The 27,334-nt window shown below is 45.7% G+C and overlaps 1 protein-coding gene across 4 annotated transcripts in view; it reads right to left on the bottom strand.

The window, feature by feature from the left end:
- Nucleotides 1–27,334, bottom strand: part of LOC114856774 (polypeptide N-acetylgalactosaminyltransferase 18-like) — a 126,237-nt gene that overhangs the window by 10,667 nt on the left and 88,236 nt on the right. Inside the window, exons 9-10 of one of the 4 annotated variants that reach the window (XM_029152478.3) lie at nucleotides 18,613–18,708; nucleotides 3,130–3,297 (exon numbers count right to left, since the gene is read on the bottom strand). In XM_029152478.3, coding sequence (XP_029008311.1) covers nucleotides 3,130–3,297; nucleotides 18,613–18,708 — 264 coding nt within the window. Of the gene's footprint in view, nucleotides 1–3,129; nucleotides 3,298–16,303; nucleotides 16,494–18,612; nucleotides 18,709–27,334 lie in introns of those variants that run through there. The other 3 variants (XM_029152479.3, XM_029152481.3, XM_029152480.3) reach the window with 3 other exon arrangements.

Here is a 27,334-nt window from a genome sequence, read left to right as displayed (position 1 = left end):
ACCTCCAGGAGGAGGCGGCGCCGGCTGCAGTTCCTGCTGCAGCTCCTGCAGACCTCCAGGAGGAGGTCGCGCCTGCTGCAGTTCCTGCGGACCTCCAGGAGGAGGTCGCGCCTGCTGCAGCTCCTGCGGACCTCCAGGAGGAGGTCGCGCCGGCTGCAGCTCCTGCGGACCTCCGGGAGGAGGTCGCGCCTGCTGCAGCTCCTGCGGACCTCCAGGTCGCGCCTGCCGCAGCTCCGGCGGACCTCCAGGAGGAGGTCGCGCCTGCCGCAGCTCCTGCGGACCTCCAGGAGGAGGTCGCGCCAGCTGGAGTTGCTGCCGCGGTTCCCGCCGACCTCCAGGAGGAGGTCGCCCCCGTCGTGGTTCCAGCCGACCTCCAGGAGGAGGTCGCCCCCGTCGTGGTTCCAGCCGACCTCCAGGAGGAGGTCGCCCCCGTCCTAGCTTCAGCCGACCTCCAGGAGGAGGTCGCACCCGTCGTGGTTCCCGCCGACATCCAGGAGAAGGTCGCTCCTGCATCGGTTCCTGGCGGCTCGGCACCGGCCGCACCTGCATCGGTTCCTGGCGGCTCGGCACCGGCCGCACCTGCATCGGTTCCTGGCGGCCCGGCTCCGGCCGCACCTGCATCGGTTCCTGGCGGCCCGGCTCCGGCCGCACCTGCATCGGTTCCTGGCGGCCCGGCTCCGGCCGCACCTGCATCGGTTCCTGGCGGCCCGGCTCCGGCCGCACCTGCATCGGTTCCTGGCGGCCCGGCTTCGGCCGCGTCTCCACGTCTGTCTTCATCTCTGGTTCCTGCCTTGTCTCTGTCTCGGCTGCCGGACTGGTGGCCTCGCCCGCGGCGCTTCCGGCTGTGTGGATGGCGCTGCCTCCTGCGGCGACGTCCGCCTCAACTCCTCAGCCCCTCGGATCAGCGTCCGCCTGGAGGACATCGCCATTCAGGGTGGTCCCTGGGGACGTTGGCCCAGCTCAAGGGCACTAAGAGTGCCACCCTGCCTCAGCGGCGGCTGAGCAGGATCTCGCCTCGTCTTCACCCTCCGTGAGGGAATCCCTGGACTTCGTGTTTTTCCCGGTCATGGACTTTCCATTTCGGTTGTGTGGACTCTCGTTTTGACCCTCCTCCAGTCCTCCCTCCACCCACCCTGCTTGTCTGCCTTGTCGGGGGGATTCGGTCCCTCCTCCTGAGACCACCCTCCGCTCGCCCGGGTTTGGGGGGGGGGCTTCCGTGGGCGCCGTGGAAGGCGCCATAGAGGGTGGGGTACTGTCATGATCTGGGTTTGTGTTTCTAGTTGTTTCCTGTTTTATTTTGGTAGTCTCCTGGTTTCTGTGTCTGCTCAAGCTTCACTTCCGGTTCATGTCCTGTCACAGCTGTCCCTGCTTCACCTGGTCATTACCCACACCTGCACTCTATCAGTATCAAGTCACTGTGTATTTAACCACCACCTGTGTCCTTAGTTCCCCGCCAGATTGTCGAGTTTCCCGAGTTTCCTTAGTTCCCTACCTCCTGCGTTTTCATGTCTAGTCCCTCGTGTTTTGATCCCGATTGTCTTGACCGTGTTTCCTGCCTGAACCTCGTTTGTACCGCCGCTCGTGAAAGAACCTGGACTAACCAACTGACCGTGAGTTTGCTTATCCCTTGTCTGTACCGTCACCGAGATCTTCCGTGTATCGACCCCCGCCTGATTACTGGACTCGAGTTTGCCTGCTCCTCTCTGTACTTTATTGCTGAGCCTTTTGTGTACGACCTGGACCGTCTGACCCTGCCTTGCCAAAATAAACCTGTATTTAACTATCATCGCGCCTCTGTGCTGTGCATGTGGGTCCGCCGCCTGCCCGAGTCTGACACAAACACAGTAATATCTATCTGTAAGAATTCCTGGACCTTTTGACTGGAGTCTGATTGTTTTCTTTGCATAATCACTTTAGTGCTTTTCATTCATTTGACCATGCTCCTTCCTTGTGTAGGAGTAAGAATACCAGCACAGTCTCTGTGGTATTTGACAGTTGACATGGGTTAGCATACATTATTGTTACTTATTCAATGCTGGTATTGGGGCTCATTGTAAAAAGGTTGAGGTGTGGCTGACCAGACTAAAAAGAGGTGTAAACTTTAGTTAGTATTGTTTCTCTTAAAGGTTTTCTTACTTGCTAAACCAAAATCTATCAACATTTATAAGTTCAGCACAGAGAGAACAACATGGATATTCCTCAGAGGAAGCCACTACTCTTCTTTTTTTATTATGTTTAATTATAATATTTATATATTACTATTTACTGTATATATTAAAATATTTTTGAAAAAACATTCAATCAAAGAACATGAAACAGGAAAATGTTGTTTTTATACATGAGGTGCAAGCAACGTAAGCAGATGTTGAAAATTAGTGTTTTAGTTTACTTCACACCAAGGCTTTTTTGACTTCTTTGTCTTCTTTTTTAAGGAAAGTCTTTTTCTCAGAACCATGCAGAGATATGCCTAATGGGATTTATCTCCATGACTTCTAGCATACAGTAAGTAAGAAGTGTGATTTCTGATTCTGGCTGATGCTAATTAAGGGCCCTGCCAGCATGTAGCTACAGACAGTCAGGAAACTAGAGAGCTGAAGGACAGTAAAGTATTGTTCTTTCTGGGGAAAGAGAGAGTTCCAATAATGTTTTTTTTAAACCTGATGTCAAGTACATATGAAGGGAATAGTGTAAATGTACACACACGCTGACCGGAGATACCTGGTGTGAGAATACAGTTGGGTGTTCTTCATACTAATTATTCCCTCTACTTATTTGTCACATTTGAAGAAAACATTAAAAGTGTGAAGATCAAAAATAAGACAGAGGGGTGTTAAAAGTCAGAAACTGTGGATGTGTGAAGGCTCATTATCAAGCCAAGTCGATGTGCTTTTAACGTGTCTATTGCATAAAACAGTGAAATAATGATCTATGCTCTAAGAAGAGTGGAAGAAATATGGCTCCAACTCAGCTATTAAAAACAAACTCCCTAAACTCAGCTCTGCTTCAGCAGACAAAAAGCAGGAAGAGCCTAATTTAAATCTAGATCTAGATCTAAACAGACCTGATATGGATGAACCATAACAACAGCTGTTGTACAAGCAACATTCCTTGTACAACTGTGGGATTTACCTGAGTGAACGCCCAAGTGAGCTTCATATGCTTGGTAGCTGCATAGCTACACTCCAGAAGCCTAGGTCTGCTGTTTACATCAACCAGACACTTGTTGTCATCGTCATCAATGGTCGGACTCAACACTCCCAGGTGAAGCTGCTGAGAACTGGTGTAGTATACATTCTGCTGGGAAACAAGCAGACGACGTGTGTCAGGTCAACCTGGAGCTGATGCATGCTGTCGGCTGTGAACACGAATAAATCACATTATCAATCACACAAACCTAGATGCAGTTGGATACTAGGTGCCAGAACACAGTGCATAGTAGTGTTGTTGTGTAGCCAAAAAACAGTCAGGGAGATGCACATTGACCTGACCTGCAGTCTCCAACAGCAGCCTGTTACCAGTAGCAGTATCAGCCACATAGTTCTATTGTATAAAATATATTCTATTATATATGTGATGAACTTTAACTAACATGTACACAACTGCTGTGCAACTGGATGTAGACACAACAGCCTGTAAGTACTCGACCCAAAGAGGATATGGGGACATCTTTATGATTATTCATGTCTCTGGCTTTATGATTTTAATGTTATACAAAGACCTGTTAAAATAATAAGGGTCAAATCTTCATTTTTTTTTTTCATAGCATGTTCATCTGCAAATGTATTGTGTGTTGGTACAGGTTAGTACGTGAGTAAAATGTGAGTTTTCCCCTTTTTGGTACGCTGGTACTTCTGCACATCGTAATAACACATTTCCATGCTGAAAGTTTCATTTTCAATTTAATTTTGTGGGTTTGTGATTACCAGGGGGTAATGTAAGTAGGCTACTTTTTCAGAACTGAATATATTTCCTTTCATCTCACCTACAAAATAAACAACTTCCTCATTTAAATGCTGTTTTAACAACCCACCTGTAACTGCTTCAATTAGCTACAAAAACCAGAATGAAAGGAGAAGGAAGCGTTCGGTGGTGGGAGATGAGGGAAAACAGTGGTCAGATCAGAGATGGTATATCTGACTAAATATTGAAATGTTGCATAACAAAATATTACGTAGTGGTAATGAATGCAAATATTGGCCTAGTTTCGGCATTGGCAAGCACACCTTAAGCTTGAGTTTCAACCATGAAGTGAAACATTGATTTACTTTGACACAGGCATTAAAAAAGGAAAAATCACAGGCAGCCTGTCATTTCTCAAAGCAAATGAGAAATATTGATACAAAAACAAAACATGCGCCAACATTTCAGATCAGGGCCCAAGGTGAGAGCAACAGTAGCATTTTTTTTTCACAGGAGGTAATTGATGAGAGTGATGACAGTGGTGCATGAACACGACATGTTTAGACAGCAGCTATTGCCACACTGTGAAGTGGCCACAGAGCATTTTAGTTGCTCTTTAGAAACACTGTGATGCAACACACTGATGTGATGTGTGTGTTTGTGCCAGTGCTTCTGGAGGCTCTAACAGGAATGATTAAACTTGCATATGTCAATAGATTGACGCTCAGCTCCTTATAGGGCTCAGTGAAATGTCCTGTTTACTGTTACCACTTCCTGTAATAGGACTGAACAGAGCTGAGTTTGACAGAGACCCCTCACCCCTGGCAGATGTTCAAGTACTTGTTAACCGCAGGCATTGAATAATCTATTACCAGCACTACTACATGCTCACAATCAGGTTATTCAGGCATAAGTATGGAGCTACAGTAAAGGGCTGAGTCCAGAGTTAGCCTCCCCTCTGAAGCAAACCTGCTTCAGCTGGGCTCATCAAATTATTTAAAGAAGATGACAAAGACATGTTCTTCTTTCTATTACTATTGGTTTTCCAAAGATAATGACACAGATGACATCAAATGATCAAAGATGAGTAGTTCACTAACCACATGTATGATGTGATATTGCGCTAACTGTGGCTTCTGAACCAAGTCAGACAAGCTAAGCTCTGGTGCTTCCTCAGCCATCTGCTCTGGCGGCAACAAGGTAGCACAAACACACACTGTACACAAACTGCACAGACATCTACAAAGCAGCCTGGATGCATAATAAAGAGCTTCCTCTAGATAAACAAAGAGAATTTACGAGAAGGAGCAGACAGAGGTTACTTTAAATACATTCAATTTGAAGGCATAGAAAACAAACTGTCCTAAAGATGTTTCTGTTCCTACTATACAGTTCATACACACATAAAACGAGAAGTCGTAACTATACTCCGTTGTGCATTTTGTTCTCTCTCATTAGGGCCTGTCTCTTTTATGTTTCTACCCTAAAAAACTTTTTTTTTTTATAAAAATACAGACGTGGACACAATTGTTGGTACCCTTCGATCAATGAAAGAAAAACTCACAATGGTCACAGAAATAACTTTAATCTGACAAAAGTAATAATAAATAAAAATTCTATAAATGTTAACCAATGAAAGTCAGACATTGTTGTTCAACCATGCTTCAACAGAATTATTTTAAAAAATAAACTCATGAAACAGGCATGGACAAAAATGATGGTACCCCTAGAAAACACTGAAAATAATGTGACCAAAGGGACATGTTAATTCAAGGTGTGTCCACTAATTAGCATCACAGGTGTCTACAACCTTGTAATCAGTCAGTGGGCCTATATATATATATGGCTCCAGGTAGTCACTGTGTTGTTTGGTGATATGGTGTGTACCACACTCAACATGGACCAGAGGAAGCAAAGGAAAGAGTTGTCTCAAGAGATCAGAAAGAAAATTATAGACAAGCATGTTAAAGGTAAAGGCTATAAGACCATCTCCAAGCAACTACATGTTCCTGTGACTACAGTTGCACATATTATTCAGAAGTTTAAGATCCATGGGACTATAGCCAACCTCCCTGGACGTGGTCGCAGGAGGAAAATTTATGACAAATCTAAGAGACGGATAATTCGAATGGTAACAAAAGAGCCTAGAAAGACTTCTAAAGAGATTCAAGGTGAACTTCATGCTCAAGGAACATCAGTGTCAGATCGCACCATCCGTCGTTGTTTGAGCCAAAGTGGACTACATGGGAGACGACCAAGGAGGACACCATTGTTGAATACTAATCATAAAAAAAGGAATATGCCAAACTACATGTTGACAAGCCACAAAGCTTCTGGGAGAATGTCCTATGGACAGATGAGACAAAAATCGAACTTTTTGCCAAGGCACATCAGCTGTATGTTCACAGATGAAAAAATGAAGCATATCAAGAAAAGAACACTGTCCCTACTGTGAAACATGGAGGAGGCTCCGTTATGTTTTGGGGCTGCTTTGCTGCATCTGGCACAGGGTGTCTTGAATCTGTGCAGGGTACAATGAAATCTCAAGACTATCAAGGGATTCTAGAGAGAAATGTACTTGCCAGTGTCAGAAAGCTTGGTCTCAGTCGCAGGTCATGGGTCTTGCAACAGGACAATGACCCAAAACACACTGCTAAAAACACCCAAGAATGGCTAAGAGGGAAAAATTGGACTATTCTAAAGTGGCCTTCTATGAGCCCTGACCTCAATCCTATTGAGCATCTTTGGAAGGCGCTGAAACATGCAGTCTGGAAAAGGCACCCTTCAAACCGGACACAACTGGAGCAGGTTGCTCATGAGGAGTGGGCCAAAATACCTGCTGAGAGGTGCAGAAGTCTCATTGATTGCGTTTGATTGCAGTGATTGCCTCAAAAGGTTGTGCAACAAAATATTAAGTTAGGGGTACCATCATTTTTGTCCATGCCTGTTTCATGAGTTTATTTTTTAAAATAATTCTGTTGAAGCATGGTTGAACAACAATGTCTGACTTTCATTGGTTAACATTTATAGAATTTTTATTTATTATTACTTTTGTCAGATTAAAGTTATTTCTGTGACCATTGTGAGTTTTTCTTTCATTGATCGAAGGGTGCCAACAATTTTGTCCACGTCTGTATCCACTACATTTAACCCATCACCTGGGGGAGCAGTGGGCTGCCATGCAAGGCGCCTGGGGAGTTAGTGCGAAGTGTCTTACTTAAGGCCACACCTTTCATGAAGACCTGAAGGCCTACAGTACAGTATAAATGTCTCCACATGTCCTTTTGCACTCTCTCTTGCTCTCTTTCTTCACCCTAGTAAATAGCTGCAGAGGTAAATTTTTCAGATTTCATTTATCTAGCCACAAACCAATCTCCTTACCAAGGCTACACCAATATTGAGTCAGGCATCAGATTTCTATTATGTGCTTTATTTCCACTGCAATTTTTCAGTGGTCTGTCAAACACACAATCCATAAAGAAGACACAGAGATGATGGAGGACGGCACTGTCTGAAAATATCCTCAGCGTAAAAGGAGAATTAGACAGCAAGGTAGCAAAAGAGTCAACGCTGTCAGACATTAGTGACAAATATGGCATGTCAGGTGGCATGGTAACCTCCCAGTTCTCCCACAGACTTCAACATGGAGAATGGATGGACTCAAATATATCGGGTATACTAGGGGAATGACACAATCATCCAGAAGAACTGGAGGGTGTAGTGGACAAGGTAGAAGGGAGGTTGGCAAAGGGGAAGTGGCTCCTTCTACAAATGTCTTTCAGAGGCAGGGTTTTGGTTGTCAATAATCTTGTGGTCTCAATGCTGTGGCATCACCTGGCATATAGCGGTGTCTGACAGGGCCACTGGATAATAACTTGGGACTCGATGCTGCTTTGTTCTAAATTGATGCAAAATATTTAAGGTTAAATGGGCTACCTTAGTTTTATCAGGGTGTTTTCAAGTCGTGGGCACCCTTCAGTTGTAAAAGAACCAATGAGACTAACTCTCTGTGTCGTCTATGGGAGGTCTGTGAATCCTGACCACAGACATTCATTCCCTGACCTTCACCTAAGCCCCATGTTTGGACAACTAGATGGACCCCTACTGATGGCATGTCAACCTGAGAAACTGATTTTAGAAACTGTGGACAGAAAGATTCTTTACATGAACTGTGAATAAAACATTAATAAGGCAAAACTTTGTAGCAGACCGCAGACTGTGTAGGCAGATCTGAGCCCCCAGTAAAGAACCTTGTACAAGGCTCCCCTCACGAAACGCACAGCTGACCTTTAGTGGCGGCTTTTACATGGTGCAATCGATACCAATGCCTTATTTTTGTGCTGAATCTGTCACGATCTGGGGTTTGTTTCTTGTTGTTTCCTTGTCTTATTTTGGTTCCAGGTTCCATTTCCGGTTTTATTTTGGTAGCACTCCCGGTTTCTGTTTCTGTTCCTGCTTTACTTCCTGTTATCAGTTCTGTTCTCCCTAGCTCATTACCCACACCTGTCTGTAATCAGTTAATCACTCACCTGTGTATTTAGTCAGCTCCTGTGTCCTTAGTTCCCTGCCAGATTGTCGTGTTTCTTCAGTGTTCCGAGTTTCCCTAGTTTCATGAGTGTCCTGAGTTTCGTGTGTTTCCTCGTTCTAGTGTTTCGTGTTCCGTGACCCTCGCGTTTTGTTCCTGTTTTTCTTTGAACCGTGTATCCTGCCTGACCCTGGACTAACTAACCGACCGTGAGTTTTTGCCTGACCCCTGCCTGTACTTTTGCCGTGACCTCCTGTGTATCAAACCCTGCGTGTATACCGGACTCGAGATTGCCTGCTCCCCTTTGTTCTTATCACTGAGCCTTCTTGTGTATGACCTGGACCGTCTGACCTTGCCTTGAGAAATAAACCTGCGTTTAATATTCATCTCGCCTTCGTGCTGTGCATGTGGGTCCACCGCCTGCTTCGAGTCCTGACAGAACAATCTGGCCAAACTTGGACCCAGCCAGCACTCAGCCTCCGGTCAGGTCAGTGACAGTTTTTTCTTGTTTTTTACGGCGAATATCATTCCCCCGAGGGAGTATGGAGTTCACCTGCGCCGAGCTACCCAGCGACCTACGTGTTTATTTTAAAATCCTCGCGGAGGATTACCGACAGGCTAGTAACCCGGAGAACCAGCGCAGCGCCGTGGAGGTGGCGATTTTGACTCTGGAGGACGATGACAGCGTGTGGGAGCTCCCCAGTGTTCGTGGCCTCTATGAGCGATTGTGCGTAAGGTTCGAAGAGTTAAGCGACGCGCTCCGCACCACACGGTCGCACCGCCGATGGTTTCGGTTTCCTCCTCCCAGCCCCGTCGGACCGTCGTGTCTGCACCAACCTGCCCAGCTCCATGTTTGTTCCGCTGGGAGGATTTCCTGCACTCACGCGGTCCCCCGTCTCCAGCCCAGCCGCGCGCTGTTCAGTCTCCAGTTCAGCCGCGCGCTGTTCAGTCTCCAGTTCAGCCGCGCGCTGTTCAGTCTCCAGTTCAGCCGTGTTTTGCCCAGTCTCCAGCTCAGTCGTGTTTTGCCCAGTCTCCAGCTCAGTCGTGTTTTGCCCAGTCTCCAGCTCAGTCGTGTTTTGCCCAGTCCCCAGCTCAGTCGTGTTTTGCCCAGTCTCCAGCTCAGTCGTGTTTTGCCCAGTCTCCAGCTCAGTCGTGTTTTGCCCAGTCCCCAGCTCAGTCGTGTTTTGCCCAGTCTCCAGTTCAGTCGTGTTTTGCCCAGTCTCCAGCTCAGTCGTGTTTTGCCCAGTCTCCAGCTCAGTCGTGTTTTGCCCAGTCTCCAGTTCAGCCATGCTCCGCTCAGGCTCCAGTCGCCGTTCAGCCATGCTCCACTCAGGCTCCAGTCGCCGTTCAGCCATGCTCCACTCAGGCTCCAGTCGCCGTTCAGCCTCGCCATGCTCAGGCTCCAGTCGCCGTTCAGCCTCGCCACGCTCAGGTTCCAGCCCCAGTCCAGTCGAGCCCAGTCCAGTCGAGCCCAGCCCAGTCGAGCCCAGTCCAGTCGAGCCCAGTCCAGTCGAGCCCAGTCCAGTCGAGCCCCGCTCTAGCCCCGCTCCAGTCGAGCCCCGCTCTAGCCCCGCTCCAGTCGAGCCCAGTCCAGGTCTCAGTCCAGTCGAGCCCAGTCCAGGTCTCAGTCCAGTCGAGCCCAGTCCAGGTCTCAGTCCAGTCGAGCCCAGTCCAGTTCTCAGTCCAGTCGAGCCCAGTCCAGTTCTCAGTCCGGTCGAGCTCGCTCCAGTCGAGCCCAGTCCGGCCTCTAGCCCCGCTCCAGTCGAGCCCAGTCCGGGCTGTAGCCCCGCTCCAGTCGAGCCCGCTCCAGTCCAGTCACGTCCCAGTCCAGTCCAGTCACGCTCAGTCCTTGTCCCAGTCAGAGGGCACCGTCCGTCTGACGACTGTTAGGTCCACCCAATCAGGCCCGACGTCTCCCCCGTCGAGCTCGGCAGCTGTAAGCTGTCATGCCGGCTCCGGAGGGGACGCCATTCCAGTTCCTCTTTCAGTCCCTGTCGGCCATGTTACGGCCGTTCCTGTCGGCCATGTTGAGGCCGTTCCAGTCGGCCATGTTGCGGCCGTTCCAGTCCCCGTTCCTGTTCCTGTCGGCCATGTTGCGGCCGTTCCAGTCCCGGTTCCTGTTCCTGTCGGCCATGTTGAGGCCGTTCCTGTCGGCCATGTTGAGGCCGTTCCTGTCGGCCATGTTGAGGCCGTTCCTGTCGGCCATGTTGCGGCCGTTCCAGTCCCTGTTCCTGTCGGCCGAGTAGAGGTCGTTCCTGTTCCTGTCGGCCAAGTAGAGGTCGTTCCTGTTCCTGTCGGCCAAGTAGAGGTCGTTCCTGTTCCTGTCGGCCAAGTAGAGGTCGTTCCTGTTCCTGTCGGCCATGTTGCGGCCGTTCCAGTTCCTGTCGATCCGTTAGGGGTCGTTCTTGTCCCTGTCGGCCATGTTGCGGCCGTTCCAGTTCCTGTTTCTGTCGGCCATGTTGCGGCCGTTCCAGTTCCTGTTCCTGTTCCTGTCGGCCATGTTGCGGCCGTTCCAGTTCCTGTTCCTGCTCCTGTCGGCCATGTTGCGGCCGCTCCGGTTCCTGTCCCTGTCCCTGTCGGCCAAGTTGAGGTCGTTCCTGTTCCTGTCGGCCAAGTAGAGGTCGTTCCTGTTCCTGTCGGCCAAGTAGAGGTCGTTCCTGTTCCTGTCGGCCAAGTAGAGGTCGTTCCTGTTCCTGTCGGCCATGTTGCGGCCGTTCCAGTTCCTGTCGATCCGTTAGGGGTCGTTCTTGTCCCTGTCGGCCATGTTGCGGCCGTTCCAGTTCCTGTTTCTGTCGGCCATGTTGCGGCCGTTCCAGTTCCTGTTCCTGTTCCTGTCGGCCATGTTGCGGCCGTTCCAGTTCCTGTTCCTGCTCCTGTCGGCCATGTTGCGGCCGCTCCGGTTCCTGTCCCTGTCCCTGTCGGCCAAGTTGAGGTCGTTCCAGTTCCTGTTCCTGTCCCTGTCTGCCAAGTTGAGGTCGTTCCTGTCCCTGTCGGCCAAGTTGAGGGCGTTCCTGTCGGCCAAGTTGAGGGCGTTCCTGTCGGCCAAGTTGAGGGCGTTCCCGTCGGCCAAGTTGAGGGCGTTCCCGTCGGCCAAGTTGAGGGCGTTCCCGTCGGCCAAGTTGAGGGCGTTCCCGTCGGCCAAGTTGAGGGCGTTCCCGTCGGCCAAGTTGAGGCCGTTCCGGTCGGCCAAGTTGAGGGCGTTCCCGTCGCCCAAGTTGAGGCCGTTCCCGTCGGCCAAGTTGAGGCCGTTCCCGTCGCCCAAGTTGAGGCCGTTCCCGTCGCCCAAGTTGAGGCCGTTCCTGCCTCTGGTCTCGTTCCCGTCGGCCCTGTAGCGGTCGTTCCAGTCCCCGTTCCTGTCGGCCCGAGAGAGGTCGTTCCAGTCCCTGTCACCCTCGGAGCCGCAGCGCCCGCCGGCCTCAGCGCCTGCTGCAGTTCCTGCGCACCTCCAGGAGGAGGTCGCGCCAGCTGCAGTTCCTGCGCACCTCCAGGAGAAGGTCGCGCCAGCTGCAGTTCCTGCACACCTCCAGGAGGAGGTCGCGCCAGCCGCAGTTCCGGCGGACCTCCATGAGGGGGTCGCGCCAGCCGCAGTTCCGGCGGACCTCCAGGAGGGGGTCGCGCCAGCCGCAGTCCCGGCGGACCTCCAGGAGGGGGTCGCGCCAGCCGCAGTCCCGGCGGACCTCCAGGAGGGGGTCGCGCCAGCCGCAGTCCCGGCGGACCTCCAGGAGGGGGTCGCGCCCGTCGCAGTCCCGGCGGACCTCCAGGAGGGGGTCGCGCCCGTCGCAGTCCCGGCGGACCTCCAGGAGGGGGTCGCGCTCGTCGTAGTTCCTGTCGACCCCCAGGAGGGGGTCGTTCCCTTCGCAGCTCCGGCCGCACCTGCATCGGTTCCTGGCGGCCCGGCTCCGGCCGCACCTGCATCTGTTTCTCGTCGCGGTGGTCCAAGGAGGACGCCGCTGGTTCCCGTGTCTCGTCGCGGTGGTCCAAGGAGGACGCCGCTGGTTCCCGTGTCTCGTCGCGGTGGTCCAAGGAGGACGCCGCTGGTTCCCGTGTCTCGTCGCGGTGGTCCAAGGAGGACGCCGCTGGTTCCTGCCTCGTCCCTGTCTCGGCTGCCGGACTGGTGGCCTCGCCCTCGGCGCCTCCTGCTACCTGGATGGCGCTGCCTCCTGTGGCGACGCCCGCCTCGACTCCTCAGTCTCTTGGACCAGCGTCCACCTGGAGGACGTTGCCGTGCGGGGTGGTCCCCGGGGACATCGGCCCAGCTCAAGGGCACTAAGAGTGCCACCCTGGCTCAGCGGCGGCTGAGCAGGATCTCGCCGCGCCTTCACCCTCCGTGAAGGAATCCCTGATCTTCGTGTCTTCCCCGTTCGTGGACTTATGTGGACTCTTGTTTTGGCCCTCCTCCGGTCCTCCCTCCACCCACCCTGCTCGTGTGCCTTGAGGGGTAGGGATTCGGTCCCTCCGCCTGGGACCACCCTCCGCCCGCCCTGGTTTGGGGGGGGGGCTTCTGTGGGCGCCGTGGAAGGCGCCGTAGGGGGGGGGGGGGGGGTACTGTCACGATCTGGGGTTTGTTTCTTGTTGTTTCCTTGTCTTATTTTGGTTCCAGGTTCCATTTCCGGTTTTATTTTGGTAGCACTCCCGGTTTCTGTTTCTGTTCCTGCTTTACTTCCTGTTATCAGTTCTGTTCTCCCTAGCTCATTACCCACACCTGTCTGTAATCAGTTAATCACTCACCTGTGTATTTAGTCAGCTCCTGTGTCCTTAGTTCCCTGCCAGATTGTCGTGTTTCTTCAGTGTTCCGAGTTTCCCTAGTTTCATGAGTGTCCTGAGTTTCGTGTGTTTCCTCGTTCTAGTGTTTTGTGTTCCGTGACCCTCGCGTTTTGTTCCTGTTTTTCTTTGAACCGTGTATCCTGCCTGACCCTGGACTAACTACCCGACCGTGAGTTTTTGCCTGACCCCTGCCTGTACTTTTGCCGTGACCTCCTGTGTATCAAACCCTGCGTGTATACCGGACTCGAGATTGCCTGCTCCCCTTTGTTCTTATCACTGAGCCTTCTTGTGTATGACCTGGACCGTCTGACCTTGCCTTGAGAAATAAACCTGCGTTTAATATTCATCTCGCCTTCGTGCTGTGCATGTGGGTCCGCCGCCTGCTTCGAGTCCTGACAGAATCTTAGTGTTTCTAACCAGTGACTGTTTTTTGGTTGCTGGAAACTGCTTTTTATTGAATGTAGGAGACTTACTAGCTTTTTTGCTTTTTTATTATTTTTAGTTTGTTTAATGTGGTTTTTGGTGCTTCTGTTTTTATTTTTTCCATCCAATATAGAAGAGCTTTAGAAGAGAAATGTCGGCTGGTTAACTTTTAGCTGGGAGAGGCAAGGATGGTGATTTATTCAAGTCGCAGGTACAGGCTGCAGACTGGATTCTCGCAGAGCGCACAGAGTAACTTTAAATCAAATGTCAGAGAAAGATTATGGCTGGGGTCCATAGATTCTAAACTCTCAGTGGGAGCTGTGCGATTTTCAAACTTTCAAACTTCTTGCTTTTTAATTTGTTAATATTTTTTCACTGTGGTGTTTTTTGTAGTTTTCAAACAGCAGTGTGGTTTTAGTGAATATTTATGCTCCTAGTATACAAGCAGAGAGACTCTTGCTCCTTAATAAAGTAAAAACTCTGGATAGAAACCACATAGAGCCACATTCTCGATCAAAGTGGCTTTTTGTTTTAAAGATGGTTTTAAGTTCTTTTGGCAGAATTTTAGAACCAGAAAAATCAGATGTTATGAGTCTGAGACAGTGGTGGGATTGTGGAAAAGTTGAGATGAAACAGTACATTCTCAATGTCACAAGAGACATTACCAGATTTATGAAGGATCTAGAGATTGATATTGTGGAATTAGAGAACTTGGTAGACCCCACAGGAAACGGGACACTTTGAAGTCCTCAAATCAAAAAAGGCAGCTCTTGCCAGCCTATTGGGCACCAAAACACAAAGATTAGCTTTGGAGTACCACAGGGTTCTGTGCTTAGTCTAGTACTGTTCAGTCTCTACATGTCTCCTCTAGATGAGATTATTAGGAGGCATTCTGTAAATTTTCATTTTTATGCAGATGATACTCAGGTATATCTGTCTTTGGAACCAAATGAAAGAGATCAACCAGTCAAAATTCAAAGTTGTGAGCCTTGTTCCTGCCTAAGGATCAAGGGGGCCGGGGTTAATTAACCTGTTTAGCAGGGTGTCCGCCTTCAGATAACAGTTTTCCCAAAGGTTCCTAAGTGGCTGAGCTGACCTAGACAGCCGAGCCATGCAGGCTCTGTAGCAAGCAGCAAACGCTCCAGTTCGTTCTTGATTCATTCACACGGATCTTGACGGATCATTTGTTCGTTGGTCTTTTATCATGTAACCGCTGTTAAGCGCTGTTAAACAACAATGGCAGGGAAGATGCAGGACACAAGTCACGTTAACTTCCCATCTCTAGTGAGATGCTGCAGGACTACTATGGTGGTGCTGAAAGCCTGGATGAGGGGGATACTTTTCCTGAGCTTGGTTTTAACATGGTTCTTAGAGACTCCAACAATGTGCTTGATCTGTACACTCTAACTGGCAAAACATTGTACTCCTGAGACTCCTGAGTTAAGGTACTAAATAAGAAATACCTGGACACAGTTTGGATGGGGAGACTGCCAGTGTGCATCCAGACCCAGCCAATGTGGAGGGTCCTGTACAAGCCACCACTGAACAAAAGGACTGGGGATGTGCAGTGGAGGATTCTACATGAGCCATCGCTGTGAACTCCTTCACTGGGAAGATCAACCCAGGTGGTCCCCACACCTGTGGGCACTGTGCTGAAACAGACTGTCTTCCACTGTTTTATGGACTGTACATGACTGGCTGAGCTTTTTAAATTATTATCTGGTGTTTTCAATGCATTTAATGAACTGTGGAGTGTGACTGGTTTTATCTTTGGTGCTGGCTATAGCAGAACTCAGAACTTGAGCACCCAGGTTTAGGAGGGCAGATGCTATGAACCGAGCCGACCACACCCAAATCCCCCTGTTATGTTTGGTCTGAACCGGCAGGGCTTGTCAGGGTACAAGGACAGAAGAGGAGATGCTGTGGAGGCGGAATGATTAATTAACGCTCGCTCTGAAGGGGGATTACTGAATTACGGGAGCAGAGGGAAAGGCACAGGTGTGGGTAATTGACATGAGTACTGCTTGAACTCATAGGGAAATAGAGGGAGTGGGCCTGCTCCAAAGGCACTGTGTGGTGAGGGAGCAGGTGTGGTTCAGAGCAGGAGAAACTGAAGGATCCTGCCAGGATCAGTCCCAGAGTTCAGTGCCCATGCACCCACAGCCTGTAAGAAGTCCACACGGGGAGGCCCCCTGCTCCACTCCGCCATCCCCACAGGAATGAAGCAGCACGCCTCCAGCAGACCAGGACCCCAGTATGAGAGATTACTCAGTCAGGCTCAGTAGGTGCGTAGCTGCCTTGTTAATGTCTCCTGAGAAGTGTGTTGCAATGGAGCATTGATCCACCACGTAAAGCAGTGATCAGAGATTTAGAATAAACTGTAATGTCACCTTTCCAAATCAAATGTTTGATGATTAACCTTTTTATTTCTAAAGAGGTTAACAAAAACAGCATTTGTGAAATTAAGGTCACACAAACATGTTCTATACTACTGTATACAGTATGTTCTTCCTGACAAATAAGCATTACATTGGGATAATGTTAATCTTCATTGGATCTGCACATTTTTTACAGCTTATCCAACAAGTCCAAACTGATACAAAACCTGTTTGTCTGACTCTGCCTGAGTTAAGTAATGTTTACAGGTGGCAGCTTGTCTTCACGGTAACACTGATACAACAAGACAAAGGTCAATAGTTGTGGTCATTTAATGGCATATGTAAAGTGAGTGCTCAGTTGAACAGTCGCCAGTAAATTCCCACAATATTACACAATATTTCTCCCACTTTCACTCAGCCTGCAGGAGACTCTGTCTCTCTATTGGTCTGTCTCACTCTTGGTTTCCATCCTCTGCATATCCTTCAGGCCCTGCTCTCTTCATCTGTGTCAAGCGACGGATAAGGAAATTGAGGAATGTTACGCACTGATGACATTCAACGTCTCATCAGGTATGCAAGGTCACATGCTTCAAACTGTTGCCCACATACACAGAAAAATGGAGTGAGTCTGTCTAAAGGACTTAAATAATCTTAAGGATTAGATAAATCAGAATAAAATAATAAAATGTGGAATGAATAACTGGGGGAATAACATTAAAAAAGCTTCTCTAAATAAAAGATTCGAAATGAATAGTGTTAAAGTTGTGAGTCTTTGATGTCAGCTACAGTATGAGCCAATTCCTGCTCTGCATCTCCAACACCACTTACTGATTTCATAGAATCTTTTTGGAATATATTAACACTCATCCTTTTGGTAAAATACATTCCATGACAAAATCTTTAAATAAATTAATGTTATTATATATACTGTCAGGCAAACTAAACATGCATCACTCTGGAGCACACTCTGACCGCAGGCTTAACTTTAGGCAGTGCTGGTTGTGGATGACAGCAATTTGCTGTAATAAAATCAGTTTGTATTTCCGAGCTTCTTCCTGTTGCGAGCTGACTGAGTCAAGCTCATGCTTTGAATGTAAAGACCTTTCAAATGGTCTTTCAAGCTCTGTACTAAATTAAAGCAAAACTAACATTTGCAGTGACCTTTTTTGTAGATGAAATATCTCAACTCTTTTACCTGTTCATCTCTTGTATTTAATAAATAAATAAAACACTGTGGAGGAGATAAACAAACTCAGTTTTCTTTCCAGTTTCCACCTGCTGACTATGCTGTCTCCTGGAGAGACAGAATGCAAATGGAACAAAGACAGCAGAGTCACAGAAAAATGCCAACACAGCTGTTCCATTATCTGAGAAGCTGAGGTTGGATTGCCAACTATGACCCAAATAGAAACTTTGAGGTTTTTCACATCAGTGTGCCGGTCAAAGCTATTAACTTTATTGACACTAAGGTGAGACAAGACATACAATATATTCCTGAAGCTCTTCCAGATGTCGAGCTCAGTATATAGTGAATCCCAATTTTGATTTTACAAGCCTCCTAATGCCAGCTGACATAGTAATAGTTGTAATAGTTGTGTGACTGTAGGAGTCCATTTTAACTAAAGCATGACTGAAAACCTATGGGGTGCCAAATGTAAAAGGAGCACCTATAACTAGTTTTCTCACATTTAACTAAATGACACAACATGTTTTCTCACATTTAGTTAAATGTGCAAAAGTCTAAATGTAAATGTTAAATGTAAATGTTAAATGTAAATGTTAAATGCTAAATGTTAAATGTAAATGTTAAATGTAAATGTTAAATGTTCGCCGAGTGTAAACTGAATATTCATGAATGTGCAAGTAGACTCCATCCCTACCCTCAAACAGCGCTGGTCTAAGATCAGACACGCAAACTCAATCACCTCAAACAGTGCGCGCAAACCCACATCTGATCTGGAAACTTTTGTTTTTAGCCTGGACGTAACTTCGGCTAGCTAGTATAGTTAGCCAACTAATTCTCCACCGGCGCCACAGAAATATTCTATTTAAACCTACTTAACTCCCCATTAATGGTGTTTACGACAGAACGGCAGTTTGAAGCGGACCCTCAGCCTGCACACCTGCCGTTACAGCCCGTTCAATCTCCCCGAACAGGAGGGAGTCGGAGCTGACGGCCATGATGGCTTCGACTTCAGGCTTTTCTCCAGTATTTTTGTGCACCGATCCAGAGTCAGATGTGGGCGGAGCTATGCGTACTGTTTGACGTGTTTGAGTCCGCGTCACTGATCTAGGATAATAGGGGGTGGAGTCTACTTAAATATTCAGTTCGATCATTTAACATTTAGATTTAACATTTAGATTTAACATTTAGATTTAACATTTACATTTAACATTTACATTTAACATTTACATTTACATTTATATTTAACATTTACATTTAGACTTTTGCACATTTAACTAAATGTGAGAAAACATGTTGTGTCATATAGTTAAATGTGAGAAAACTAGTTATAGGTGCTCCTTTTACATTTGGCACCCCATAAAAACCTGTTCCAAGATTTATGTCTATAATAAGTATTTAAATTTTGTAGTATAGTATAGTATAAAGAAAACACTGACCTGTGGAGTCATACCATGACAGAGGTACATGATAGGAATGTTGTCAGTGTCAGGTCCCTGGTCCAAACACAGATCATCTCTTAGACTGTTTTTTAGCTGAAGTATGAGACAATAAAGAAGGAAAGAGGGAGAGAGAAAGAGGGGGGGGGGGCAATATAAATAAGTAATTTCATTAATTATTATTATTATGGAATCACTCATTATAAGTGATGTACATTATCACAATATAACAGAATAAAACAAAAAGACGAAACCTAACATTTCAAAACATGTGTAACAATTAAGAAACTGTTCTCCTTTACCTATTGCAATTTTTAGCTGGTAAAGCTTTATGTCTTTTGTTTTTGTACAAACCTGTTATACTACTAATCTACATATTACACTAAAACCTATTCATACATAAATGTGAAATCAGAGAGAAAGTGGGGGGGGGGGGCAATATAAATAAGTAATTTGATTAATTATTATTATTATTGAATCACTCATTATAAGTGATGTACATTATCACAATATAACAGAATAAAACAAAAAGACGAAACCTAACATTTCAAAACGTGTAACAATTAAGAAACTGTTCTCCTTTACCTATTGCAATTTTTAGCTCGTAAAGCTTTATGTCTTTTGTTTTTGTACAAACCTGTTGTACTACTAATCTACATATTACACTAAAACCTATTCATACATAAATGTGAAATCAGCTCACATACACACACATACACATGCTCACTTCAAGCAGCTAGGCGGAACCCAACTGCAAACTGTGTCCAAACAAACTAACGAACTGGAAAATGACCAAAATGCAATGACCCACACAACATACGAACAAGAAAACACTAACAAAGAATATGAGTACTAAACAAAAAGCCAACTTCAGACAAACAAAATATTTAAAAGAACAGACACTCAAAATAAATGTTAAAAAACAAGGTAAAATACTAAAAATACAATAAGAGTAAAAAACTGTAAAAGCCAACATCTAAACTGGGTTAAAATGCCAATGAAAACTAATGAGTTTTAAGAAAGGATTTAAAAAACGAAAGTGAGTTTGTCTGTCTAATGTGTAATGGCAACTCATTCCATAACTTTGGGCCGGGAACTGAAAAGACTTGGTCACCTCTAGATTTTTTCTTTGACTTCGGGATGAATAAAATTACCTGATCTGCTGACCTAAGAGAGCATGTTGGAGTATATGGCAAGTAGTGATGTGTCGTTTGTGAACAATTTGTGAACTAATTTTTTATATGACTCGGGAAACAGAAATGATGAATGAGACTGTCCAGGGTCTGTGGCGAGCAGCAAGAGCTCCAGTTAATTCCTAATTCTTTCTTATCCTTACGGAACGGACGTTCTTTTGTGACGCGACAGCTGTGTCTCAGCAACGGTAGGTTTGGAGGCGAGGTTGTTAGAATTAGAGTCTCAGCTTCGCACCTTACAAAACAGGCCAGCTAGCCAGGCCCCTTTAGCTGGTGCGGAGCCTCCTAGCTTAGCTGCTACAAGTAATAAAGTGTGGTTTATTAAATATCAGATCTCTCTCATCTAAATCCTTGTTAATACATGACTTGATAAGTGACCATCACACAGATCTGTTCTGTCCTACTGAAACCTGGCTGCAGCAGGATGAATATGTTAGTTTACAGTGGCAGTCGTTAAAAGGGTCTACCCCCACCGTGCTTTGCTTCCGAATGTCAGCGCCTTGTTTGCACTGCGTGAAAGAGTGTGTTACGTCCTTTCGGCCTGTAGGCGGCGATTGACTCCCACTTTTGGTCCTAAAACATCGTAGTTGACTATGTCATATAGCCTCTTGTAGACCAACCAATGATCAGGTCTTGGGTGGCCTAGTGGTTAAGATGTGTGGCTGCAAATCTTTTAGTCCGGGATTCGAGTCTGAGTGGAAGCAGGCTTTTAATTTAATTATTGGAAAAACAGCGTCTCATCATGGTCATTTGACTCACGAGATAACAACGTTGTATTACTTAGTGCATGGATCGCCAAGACCATGAACCGCTGGTTGTGTTATAGTATTTAGTATAGTTATGAATGTAAGTAAGTTATAGCAAATTATGGCAGTTTAAAACGGAAAATAAGAAGCTGAACAGTGCACCCTCCCACGTGCATTGTTCGATTTGTGGCAGAAAAGCTACTGTAACCCTGATTTCTCGCTGTTGGTACAGGCTACAATTTTTTTTACGTGATATTCTTCTTTATTGTTCCACATGGCAAGACAGTACGGCACACTTTTTTCTTTACGCTACGAAGATCGTACATGTAGAAATTAACATCATATCTATTCAGTCTTCGTTCTCTTTTATATGGATTACGAGCAACGATCAAACGTAAGCGTCATATTACGTATTGTAAAACTATAAAAACTGTTCAGATCGTAGCTGTGTTGAGCCTACTATCCACTTAAATCCCAGCAGCAATGACTTTATGAACTACTTTACTAATAAAATTATCACCATTAGAGAAGACATTCAGTAGCAACTTCCTCCAAATGACAGCAAGCACTGTAATTAATCATTATTATCATTATCATTAATCATTAACTCTTCCAAGTCGTCCACTTGTTTTTTAGATCCAATCTCAACCAGATTACAAAGAACTTTTACCTTTAATCAGCGCGTCCATATTAAATCAAATCAACCAATCTTTACATTTAGGCTATGTACCACAGGCTTTTGAGGTGGCTTTAGTCAAACCTTTATTGGTTTTCATTGTTATGCAGATGATACTCAGCTATATATGTCTTTGTAACCAAAGGAAGCAGATGAACTAGTCAAAATTCAAAGTTGTTTAAAAGACATCTGGATGAAATTCTGGATGTCCCAAAACTTCCTTCAACTACTGTAAATTCAGGTAAAACTGAAATTCTTATCGTTGGGCCTAATCAGAGGAAGACACTATTGAATCAGATAGCCACCCTGGATGGCATAACATTAGCTTTAGATTCTACTGTAAGGAACCTTGGTGTCATCTTTGACCAGGATCTCTCTTTTACATCATACATTAAACAAATCTCCAGAACCGCCTACTTTCACCTTAGAAATATAGCTAAAATCAGAAGCATCCTCTCTCAAAGCGATGCAGAGAAACTGATTCATGCATTTGCTTCTCTGCACTGGCTGCCTGTAAAATGTAGGATAGAATTTAAAACTCTCCTACTTACCTACAAAGCACTTAATAATAAAGCTCCTTCTTATGTTAAAGACCTCATAGTTTCTTATGCTCCCAGCGCTCCCGTTCTCAGAGCGCTGAACTACTTGTGGTTCCTAGAGTCTTTAAATGTAGAACGGGAGTCAGAGCTTTTAGCTACCAAGCTCCTCTCCTGTGTAACCAGCTCCCTGTTCAGGTTCAAGAAGCTGACACACTCTCCACCTTTAAGATCAGGCTTAAAACCTTCCTTTTTGATAAAGCTTATAGTTAGAGATAGTTCAGGCCACTGGCACTGTTAGTCACAGAAACCATCTCTTAGTTAAGCTGCAATAGACAAACAGTGGTACTGTAGCAGTTCAAAGTGACTAGCGTTTTCACTGCAGGTCACTGACATTAGAATTCACAACATTTGAATTTACATTTAGAGACTGATTTGGTTTTATCGCACAAAAGTTGTTATTGTTGTTCATAACTAGTAACTCTTTGAATGGACATCTGGTGTTGACTAGATTGATACAAGCGTGGTTTCAGCTTTAAAACAAACCCTGTGGCCCAACTTTAAGGAATATTAATGTTTCTTTAATTAATTTATATCTTTTATATATTTAATTCATTAATATCAAACTATCAATTTGAATCCGCTACATCAGTCTGCTCTAAGGTTCCTAATACCAGTGAGAGAAATACAAATGAATCAAATTACTATATCATCATCATCATTATTATAATTTATGATAAAGTAAGTTGATGGGCTGAGAAGATTTCCTATTAATCCCTTTTTCTCCATCTGAAAATTACTTAGCCTGCTCCAAATGTCCACTCATCCCAATATAAAGACTCTGTAGATCACTGACTACATCCATGCTTTATTTCAGCCATTGTGTTCTATTGCTTTTTTGTAATCTTCTGCAGCCAAATTGTCTAGAATAAAGTGTTTTTTTAATCTTACTAAAATACTTGTGCACATTATGTTACAGTACAACGTGTGTCAAACATACATCACTGGAGCCACTCACCTGAGTGGAAGGGTAACTGCTACCAGATTCTCACTAACGGCCACAGCCAAGACTACTACCAAAGGCCGAATCGTAACACATTTATTGATCTGCATATAAATACAGTATAATCTATTTTCTTCTGCTGTCCAGTGTAGTACTCATTTGCACAACAGCAAGGTACTGTATTGTATGTTGCTGTAAAGTCACTGAATAACTAACAAAACACAAATTCTGAAAAAAGAAATCATTTGTGTTTGGTCAGGCAATTGTGTGGAGCTGTTTTATCTATGAGCCAACAGGTCATATGAAAATCACAGCATTCCTTCAGCATTAGTTTCAAATGGCATTGACACTACAATACTTCTTGTGCTTCATCCAACTGGCAACTCCTGAGCGAGTTTGTTTTTGTCAAAAAGATAAACTTCATATCTACATCTATAAGATGTCACTATGGCAACACTCATCTCACATGCTCAAAACCGAGCCCCCACACATCCCGTGATTGAAATGTTTATCAAACAAAGAAGAAAAGAGGTGGCACAGAGGTGGATTTCAGAGCCGGAAAATCAGTTGTTGCTAATGTGATAACACACAACAGCCTCTTTCCTCCATCATTTTATGACAGACCTGAGTGTTACAGAGAACCAGACAGGCTGAAATAATAAGATTTAAAACATAAAGAAAAGAAGTTCTGAGATGATTATATTGAGACTGCAGTCAGGCAGTGTGTCACAAAACAAATCTGCAAAAAGTTAAAAGGTTAAAAGGAGCCCACAATCAAAAAATATAATAAAAAATAATACTATCCATGAGAAAAACAAAAAAGATTCTGTTTGACATGAGCCAGACCAGCTAAACTGGTAGATCATTTTGCTTGACTGTCAAAACACAGCTGTCATTTCTCAATTACCCAAAAGCCACCTACAGATTTTAGCTGAGGCTATGCACAAATGAAGCCTTTCAACGTGCCACTGCTGGAATCTGAAGTGAGTTCTCTTTCTTCCCACGACAGTGAAGCATATATCTGCTCTTGTAATGTGTGTGCAATTAGCCTTAGTCTTAATAGAAAAGTTTTCCAGTTTGAAATACTTGAAAAGGGTAAGCTTTAATGGAACTATTTCTTCATGAGGAGGTTTTTATGCTGAATAATTGTTAATTGGTTTATATTCTAATTCTACTAACCTTCTCTTAATACTCCGCGGCTCCCAGTGTGTTTTTTCCATTGAAAACATGGGTGTTATGGGTGGCCGACCCCTGGTCTAGATCATCCTTATTTACCTTTTTAAGTAGCAGCTTGTCTGCCACAAATCGAACGCTGCACGCGGGGGGGTGCACTGTTCAGCTTAAAACTGCCATAATTTGCCATAACTTACATACATAACTATACTAAATACTATAATTGTCCGCCACAGGCGACCAGCGGTTCGTAGTCTTGGGGATCCACGCACTAAATATTACGACAATGTTATTTTGTGGGTCAAATGAGAATGATGAGACGCTGTTTTTCCAAACATTAAAATTGAAAGAGTACTCCCACTGAGGCTCGAACCAGGACGAAAATTTTGAAGCCATGCTTCTTAACCACTAGGTCACTTAAGACTTGAAAAGTGACTGTTCTACAAGAGGCTATATGACATCTACGATGTTGTTTGACCAAAAGTGGGAGTCAAACGCCATCTACAGGCCAGAAGTAATTTCCCCACTGCGGGACTATTAAAGGTTTTCTTATCTTATGCATGTAAGATAAATTCAATAATATCAACAATATCAGAAGCTTTGTGAGGTTTGATGTCTGTAAGGACAAAAAAAAAATCTTATTTTGATATGCTTTTTCTGTATGCTTCTTTCATCTTTATCATATGACCCACAAGACAACATTACCGCATTATTTAGTGCATGGATCGGCAAGACTATATAACGCTGGTCGTCTTTGGCAGACAATTATAGTATTTAGTATAGTAGTATTTACAAGTTATGGCAGTTTAAAACTGAAAATAAGCATGCTTAGAAGCATGCTTAGAACAGTGCGCGCTCCCATGTGTAACGTTCGATTTGTGGCAGACAAGCTGCTATAATTTAAAAAATTGAATAAGGATGATCTAGACCAGGGGTCGGCCACCCGTAACACCCATGTTTTCAATGAAAAAAAACACTGGGACCTGCGGGGCATTATTATATTATTTGAGAACATTTGATTTTAATCCAAAGAAGACACAAAACACAGGGCTCCGAGATTTAACATTTTATATTTTATTGACAGAAGATCGTAGCGATTAACAGCATACTTATTCGGTCCTCGTTCTCATTTAGCTACTGCCATAAATGGAATACGATCAAACGTAAGCGCCAAATTACGCCTTGTAAAACTGTACAGACTGTTTAGATGGTGTACAGATGACAAAACATTGTCAAGGCATTGACAAGGACAGCTAACTCGCTTTTCCCTGTTTCATACAGCCGCTGTAACTGAGAGCAACATCGGCATCACCACGTCAATCTAGAAAACACATTCACCGGCAGCGGTTAGGACACTTTAGGTGTGTGAACTGGGGAGGAGACAGCAGTAGCAACTGAAGAGCGACTGAATAGAGTTGATGTCTTCCCCGCTGATAGGCGCATTCATTTAATAATAATAATGCACGGACCTTGGCTGACAGTTCAGTTGAAAAACACACTGAATCTTTATCAAACCGTCCTTGAATAACATGAACTAGAGTTTCATCCCTGATTAGCCATGATTATTATGGAAGAAGCGCAAATCATTGCCAGTCCAACTTGTGCAATTAATACTGTGTTTACAATAAAGGTAATAAATAATAATGATAACAATAATTTCAATTTAAAATACACTTCATATTTTAAATGAATGTCAAAGTGCTACAAATAAATTAGACTAGAAAGCTACAGTATGATAAATACACATGTTTTAAGACAAGATTTAAAAGCGTCCGATAGAGCTTTGTCTTCATATATATAAGTATAAACAGTTCTAATTATTCTTGCAGAGTAAACATATGTAGAATAAACTACTTGCTGCATTAATAAGTCATAGACCTGCAGCTGATCATGCTGTCCGATGCTGCCCAATCTCCCATGGAGCTTTGTCCCGGAGCTAAAGTATTTCTCATCTGCTGACCGTGTAGTACCAACAAATTAACATGTCTATTTGCCTCTACGGAGAAGGAGGGAAGGGATGTGAAGTTTGCCTTTGCAAATGTAAACAAACATGAGACAAACAATAGCTTGGTTGAACCCAGATCCAAGTCATGAGTATGAAACACATCACATATTTTTCGGTCTCGTGTTTTATTCAAGAGGCAGTCTAGAGCTCTCTACTAAGACTGCTACCCCTGCAACCTGCCCCCAGATAAGCTTTGATTAAAAATTAAAAGCAGGCGTAACGTGAGAACCATGTGTTTTTGTTTAAAAATATATTTTTGCTTGGTTTATTGGTTTGTAAGGCATTGCTTTGATTAAAATCTGTTTGCTGCCCCTACCAAGAGAAACCGGTGAAGGTGGATGGATGGTCGGATAGGAAATAAAAGTGTTGAAACGTGCATGGGCCGATTAAGTGATCTCTAGTGATAACTAGTCATGGATAATGTCTCACGATATTTATTTGATAGTGAGTTGTTGTGCTTCATACTTCCAACATTTTATCCCACAACAGATACCTAATAGTAAAATAGGTTTGGTGTAATATATGTCTCCTCCCTGAACCGCCGCCTTACCGTGGTGTAGGAGTTTGTGTGCCCGAATGACCCCGGGAGCTATGTTGTCGGGGGCTAATTGCCCCTGGTAGGGTCTCCCAAGGCAAACAGGTCCTGGGCGACGGGCCAGACTAAGAGCGGTTCACAACCCCCCTATGAAAGACAAACCACCAAGGCCAGAGACGTCGCCCGGTATGGCGCAGCCGGGGCCCCACCCTGGAGCCAGGCCCGGGGTTGGGGCTCGTATGCGAGCGCCTGGTGGCCGGGCCCATTCCCACGGGGCACAGCCCGAAAGAGCGACGTGGGGCCGTCCTCAAGTGGACCCACCATCCGCGGGAGGAACCGTAGGGGGCCGGTGCAGAGTGGATTGGGCGGCAGTCGAAGGCGGGAGCCTGGGCGCCCCAATCCCTGGATAACCAATCTGGTTATTGGGACATGGAATGTCACGTCACTGGGGGGAAAGGAGCCTGAGCTTGTGCAGGAGGTCAAGCAGTACCGGCTAGAAATAGTCGGGCTCACCTCCACACACAGCCTGGGCTCTGGAACCCAACTCCTTGAGAGGGGCTGGACCCTTTTCTACTCTGGAGTTGCCTGCGGTGAGAGGCGGCGGGCTGGTGTGGGCTTGCTCATAGCTCCCCAGCTTAGTCGCCATGTGTTGGAGTTTTCCCCAGTGGACGAGAGGGTCGCTTCCCTGCGCCTTCGGGTGGGGGATAGGTCACTCACCGTCATTTGTGCTTACGGGTCGAATGGCAGTGTGGAGTACCCGGCCTTCTTGGGGTCCCTGGAGGGAGTGTTGGAAAGCGCTCCAACTGGGGACCCCATCGTTCTTCTGGGAGATTTCAATGCCCATGTAGGTAACGA

Source organism: Betta splendens, chromosome 6 (genome assembly GCF_900634795.4).
Source record: "Betta splendens chromosome 6, fBetSpl5.4, whole genome shotgun sequence".
In the NCBI taxonomy this organism is placed as follows: Eukaryota; Metazoa; Chordata; class Actinopteri; order Anabantiformes; family Osphronemidae; genus Betta; species Betta splendens.
This window is presented reverse-complemented; position numbering and strand designations above follow the sequence as displayed.